Consider the following 6611-nt stretch of genomic DNA (forward strand, 5'->3'; position numbering starts at 1 on the left):
ACAGGCCCGTAGTCTGCAGGCGGTCTAGTGATGGGTAAAAGTCCAAGCCTCCCTGAGCAAATCAAAGTGAAGCGGACGCACGAGCTGCTGCGTCTTCGGTGCATATGGGTGTGTGAAGTGTGTGAGTGTGTGTATGTCTTGGTGCCCAATGGACGTGGTCGATGGTGCCCGCCCATGTCTCTCTCCTCCTCCTCTCTCTCTCTGTGTCTCTCCTGCGATCCCAAATCCCTGGAACTGGGGGAGGGAGGGAAGAAAAAGAAAAGGGTGGGAGGGCTGAGCGAGGGAGCTAAGGAGGTGTTTGGACCCCCGCGCGATGACGATGTCGTTTATACGTACATACGTCCCGTCTTGGGTGACGGGATTGAATGATTTCATCTGGGCTCCATCAGCCTTGATCCCAGCCTTATTCCGCCTCATCTACTTGGACGGAGCAGAAAATCCGCTGAACATCATCCGGAGTGGACGCAAAGAGAAGAAGAGGAAAAAGAAAAGAAGAGTTTCCCCCCTTCTTTGAATCATCCGGACAGGACGTGACCTGGCCATCCGGACCAATAATCCAGACAAGCGAGCGCCACGCGGCCGTGGCCTGTGAGAAATTTGGACGACGTTTCAGTGCCTTCTCGCGATCAGACTCTGCGGTAACCCAAACAACGACACGGAAGGGCAAGGGAAGGGAATGTCGGAGGGGATGGGGCGGGAGGAAGAAACAAAGCAAAAGTAAACACGGAGGTTCCGGCTTGCCCGGGCCCCCGGGCGGCCTGCCTTTTGAACTGGAAAGATGGAACATTCCCCGGGACCGTGTCGTCCCAGTGCCTGCTCCTCCTCCTCCTCCTCCACCATCTCCTCCTCCAGTCTGTTCCCCCTCCCCACTCTACTGAGCACGACGTTGTCGAGGAACGCGAGGGCGCCGCATCGCACCGCACCGCACCGCACCGCACAGCGAGCTCCGGGTCTTCCGTGGGCTGGGAACGTTTCCCGGGGGACCTGGGCGACCCTGCCAGCCGGCCGTTAGCACGCATGCTAATCATTTCCCCTACCCCAAATGAGTTCCCCAACAAGCTCCAGAGTCAAAAAGTCTAAAAGCCTATTGAGCCGAAAGGGGCAGCCCTCCGACCAATTAGGCGCGCCTATGATGCCGGCAATACGACCTTGTAATTGGTGTGATTTCATCATGAGAAAAAAAGAGTGTCCCATTGCCTAGGGGCCCTGTCGATATTGAGTAGGCGGATGGAAAGGTGAAGGGGAAAATAAGGATTGGTGGCGCGCGGTTGAAGTAAGTCATGACTGAATCGGGGTAAGCACCACGAGTTTAGCAAACCATCAGGTGCCTCGATCTTCCCCCTCTTCTCGTCCTTTGTGCAGCTGTGTCGCTTTTCCCTTTTTCAATCTGCCCCTCAAGGTCGCAATTCTCTTCTGCCGGCTGCATTTCCCACGCTCAGACGTATTTTCACGCGGCTTTGCCAACACCTCAGAGTGGACATCAGAGTGAGAGACAAACACACAACCGAGCGCTTCGCACCATATACCGCATACCGCAACCTGCCAAACATGAAGTTCGCCATTGTCGCAGTCGCCCTTGCCGGGCTTGCCGGCGCCCAAGTCCAGCAGCTTCCTACCTGCGCAGTACGTTCTCATTCCCGTCCTCCGTACCCCTCTTGCTCTCGCTCTCAACCCCCCTGCCCCTGACGTCGCATCTGCCGTCGGCGGGAGGAAGCAGTTGGCGTCTTCGTGGGCTGACCTTGGTTACAGCAAACATGTGTGAACAAGTACACATCAGGCACTGCCATTGCCGGCTGCAGCAACCTCGACATCAAGTGCATCTGCTCCAACTCGGGCTTCCTCGACGGCATCGCCTGCTGTCTCGCCGACGCCTGTCCCAAGGCTGACCAGGACACTGCCGTCAAGTACGCAAAGGACATTTGCACCGGTGCCGGCGTCACTGTCCCCGATCAAGTGGTGTGCAAGAGCGCCAATGCCACCACGTCTGGTAGCGCGGCGGCCACCGGTGCGAGCCAGACCGCGTCGAGTCCCTCTGCCACGGGCACGGCCAACGCGGCGCCCATCATGGGACCTGGAGCGCTGCTTGGTGGTCTCTTCGCTGCGCTTTTTGCTCTGTGATGAACCTGGGAGTGTTTTTGATGTTTGCGACGACAACCGGCATTCGTCGTCTTTTTAAAGGCTCACCGAGCCTGTATGTGGACTTACCCGTCATGGTTTTAATGGCTGTTATTTTGGGTTCGATGTGGCGTTAATTTTGCACCTATTCTCTGCCAAAATCAAATCATGTTATTATCATCAATGTGTCGTTATTTTCGTCAGTGACAGGAATTGTTGATGCCATGCAATTGGTTGGGGATATCAGTGCGGCCGCACAAGGGTTCTTCTTCACCTGCAAACAAATGCAACGACGGTGCTGGACATTGAGAGCGGCAATGTCTTGGTCAAAGCGGTTAACAACGGACGATACGAAAGCGAAGTCACGTTGATAACGCGCCGTCTTGTCTGTGGATATATGTCGGCAGAACAGCGGAAAAGCAGCGTCGAAACATCGGCGGGACCCCTTCTCCTTGGACCCTGACCTTACATCATCCATCTGCCGACGACGAGCTCAGCACGCGGGTAGCATTTGTGTGTGTCCGGGGGTAGCAGACCGCCAGTTCATGTGCGTGAGGCCTGGCCTGGCCTGGCCTTGGTGCTGGTGCTGGTACTGGTGCTTGTGAGGATATTTTGAGTTTTTCGACGAACCTTCTTCAGCATCGGCCTAGGGATCCTGGACTTTCCCCAAACGCCCTCGGGCCTTATGCAGGCGAAAGCTGTAGGAGGTGCGGGAGGGGGATCAACAAACGGCGAGATTGACAAAAGTCTGTCTGACCCTACCGCCCGCCTGGAGTTTGAGGGAAATCTTCCTCTTCCCGCTGTCAAATCCGAGATGCCAGAAGCTTGCTACGCTTCCAAAGCCTCGTTGCGACCACACACAACGCAGGCACTGCAGGGAAGGCAGTGTACGCCGAGGTACATGTTTGCTGAGATGGCACTTGATAGGCTGGGTGTGTGTTGACGATGAAGACGACTACCAAGTACGGCACAATCTTGGCACACCTTGGTAGCACGCACGTAGGTTCAATGACTGCCGACGATGGCACGTGGTAAGCTTCGATGGACGTCGCAGGTGAGCGGATGCTGTCCCATTTCGAGGTGGTCTCCGCACACTGACAATGCCACCGAGGTCGCGGCAAAAGAGGACGGAACGGAGGTGATAGCCGCGTCATTTGCCATGAGGCTCACGGCCAGACCGGGAGACCCCGTCCGGGGGAGCAAATGTTGTCTTGGATGTTGTCTCCGTCGTTCATGAGATGAGATGCAGCGCAAACGCTGGAATGGAACGGTAGCAACCGTTTCGATATCGGCATCTGTAGATCGGGAGCGGTGTAGTCCAAATGCTACATTTCCAACGACGGCCGATTGGAAATTCCGGCCTGGATTGTCCAACGCAGCAGGGGCTGAGCTGCCAGTCCGACGGCCGAGGCGGTGATGCAATGCTCGAGTTTACGCAGTAAGGACTCTTTTGCGGTGTTGATCCCGTCTAGTACAGCCGATGCAGCCGACGCAACCGACATCCATGTACGCTATATGTACTGCATAGTACAGTACATACAGGAACCTTCAAGTTGCTTGGGAAGAAGCCCAATGAGGTATGTGACAACGAGCGTACAGCTTCATGGTTGCCGCAATATACAGAGATGAGCCGGAACCATCTAGCCAGAAGTGGTCTTCGTTACCTTCCACCTTTTAAGCCCAGCCACATCTAATTTATAGAGGTTTACGCTATACTATGAAAATTCTATTTATACTTTAATAGATACCTACTATATATTATAATACTATTTATAATAACTAGAAAGCTTTAATCTAAGTTTATAAGAATATTATTAATAACTTTAATAGTTTATAAATAACTTACTATATAAGATTATATAAGAAGAAGAATATAAGTTTTCTTCTACTTATTAATTATTTTTAATAAAATTAACTTATTATATCTAAACTTATATTAACTAAAATACTAATTATAAAAATAATTAATAACTAAATAAAAATAAAATATTACTTTATCTAAATAATAAAAGAAAATAAAAATAAGTTTAAATAATTTATTAATAATACTTTCTTTAATATTATAACTAAAAATAATTATAAAAACTACTATAAATACTTTATTTATATCTTATAAATTACTATATATTTTTTATATTTATAAAATAGTAAACTAAATATAAAATATATTTATTTATAGCTCTAGTAAATATATTAATAAATAAGAACTTTATAAGAACTTAATAACGAAAAACGTAAAGAGGATATTAATAAATTAGAGGAAATTTTATAATATAAGGACTATATAAACGAAATAAGTATAATAATAGCTATAATCCTTTTTAATTACTAAAAATAAGAAAAGAGAAGTAAAGAGGGAAAGGGGGTAGTTATAAAAGTAGCCTATATACTAGCAGAGTTTCTAAAAAGTATACTTTAATATACTATGTTACTTCACAGTGAAGTGGTCTTCGTCACCTTAACGCCGGCCCAGGGTGGATGAGACTAGCCGTCACTGCCACAATCTTTTCGTATATCCCCCACCTAAAGATATTGTCACGGCGCGAGGTCTTGGCAACGGCAGACAAGCGGGCGATGGTGAGAATCTGCTGCGTGCCTGTAGCATTCTTTCTGGATTATTCGGCGTCTTGCCGGTGCCGTTGTCCTGGCCGTCCTCTTTCTTGTTGGCCGTTTTCGGCTTGAACCAGACAGACCTGAGGGCGTTAGAGGCTGCCCCCCCCCCCACAGGGACAGAGACGCCGTCCGACAGTCTACCCACGCAGACGCATACAGATTGCAAGAGCCGCGCCGCCACGCAACGTCTCCCGTGTGCACTCGGAGGGATAGGTACATTTAGGCCGGCCGATGGGCTGGAGCGCAAGACGTATTGGGAGATGGGCGTGAAAACGTCAAAGTCGCTGGCTTGGTGTGGGCGGGGTGACATGTTATTGGGGGGGAAAGTTGACGGCGAGGGAGGGGAGGGGGCGTGTGTGAAAGGCAAAGTACGTGCGGCCATGTATCCGTAGCATGGCTCCCAAGTTGAAGATGATGCTACTCGGTCGTCTTGGACTGAGTTAATCTCTTCCTGTGGCATGTCAATTCGACGCCAGTGCGCCGACTGCCCAATCTCGCCGCCGCCGTCCATCGCGCAGTGCAGTGCAGTGCAGTGCCGTGATATCGCAGCAAGGGTTTCGTATTCCGGACATGCAGGGCTCTCGCCGAGGGTTAAGCGGGATGGGGCCAGTTCCCCTTTTCTCTCGCTCGAGTTCTCCATAAGGCAGACAAGGCTTCAACGCCTAGCCGTTCCTGCAGGCCTCTCCACCACCTGTCAGAGTTTGCTGGGTCTATCCGTGGTGTGGTGTGGTGTGTTGTGTTGTGTTGTGTTGTGTTGTGTTGTGTTGTGTTGTTTTGTGTTGCGGTGCATGTACATCGCTGGGTACCGCCGTGGGAGGTACTCGCAGCGCGCGTGCTTGACGATACCCCTTCCAGACGCTAGTTGCGAACAGGGTAGCCGAGGGGACTCTCACATCGGGTACCTGTCAGGATGGGCTTGGAATTGCCATGATACGCTCCAAATCCGATTGATGCGATCATCCAGCTCTCAGCCGCCGCCCAGGGACAGACAGAGTGAGAGAGAAAAACAGACCAGGACCAGGACCAGGGCCAGGGAGATCAGATGAGGAACTTGGGGTTTGCGAGGGCGGCTTTGGTGGTTTGGCTGCAGAGACGCCGCAGAGCTGCACGGTGCTTTGACCATTTTGAAGTCTGGTATGAAACTTGACGGTGGGTTTGTCTGCGAACGCTTTGACGTTGGAAACTCCTGCTAGCTCTGCTTCTGCTTCTAGTCCTGGTTCTGCTTCTGCCTCTGCTTCTGCAAGAGGAACGAGGTAACACCTCGCCGCTCGGCGACGCGAGCGACGCGACCTGGGTCATTGGAAATGGGGTGATGACGCCCCTTTGGTCAGCATTCGTCTTCGTCAGTCTGTCGTTATGTAATCTTTCATCTCTGCTGCTGAGAAGTAGCTGTCTGCTATCCAGACCGACTCAGGAGCTGGAGATCCCATGACATGTTCGATCGTTACACTTCAATCGTGTCGCAACATCATGATGCCTCCTCTTGTCGCAAACTGCTTGGCGGCTCTGATGCTTTTGCTCTCGTCCTAGGGGATGAGGAGCAGCTGGATAGCCATTTTCCTGATCGAACCTACACAGGCCGAGGCCATGTGGGCCATGCCAGGCTTGGTTGAAGCTTTTTGCCAGTCCTTTGGGGCAAGCTTGCTTCCCAGATGAGAGCCGTTTCCGCTAGTCCTCACAGATGTCTTCGGAGGAGCTTGGTCACTGATGCTGCTGTCGGCATCGCCGTGTTTGACTCTGCGGTGCCTTCACAAGACTGGTGGGATGACGTTTCCGATGTTGCGCCGTCACGCCGTCAAGTCAAGCGTAATTACCAGGTGTGCCTCCGTGAAGAAGAACCTGGTCCTTCTGGGATCAAATAGGTCGTCGAATGCTCACATGTG

The 6611-nt window shown here is 51.4% G+C and overlaps 1 protein-coding gene across 1 annotated transcript; it reads left to right on the forward strand.

Annotated features, from left to right (window-relative positions):
* Positions 1-1548: 1548 nt before the first annotated feature.
* On the forward strand, positions 1549-2118 carry CGCS363_v009544 (GPI-anchored CFEM domain protein; the record flags this gene model as incomplete). Its single annotated transcript, XM_036641393.1, has 2 exons — positions 1549-1623; positions 1750-2118. The coding sequence occupies 2 exons, from the start codon at positions 1549-1551 to the stop codon at positions 2116-2118; spliced, it is 444 nt and encodes a 147-aa protein (XP_036493518.1).
* Between the last annotated feature and the right edge of the window lie 4493 nt (positions 2119-6611).

Source organism: Colletotrichum siamense (genome assembly GCF_013390195.1).
Source record: "Colletotrichum siamense strain Cg363 chromosome Unknown KSG_Cg363_contig06, whole genome shotgun sequence".
Taxonomy (NCBI): domain Eukaryota; kingdom Fungi; phylum Ascomycota; class Sordariomycetes; order Glomerellales; family Glomerellaceae; genus Colletotrichum; species Colletotrichum siamense.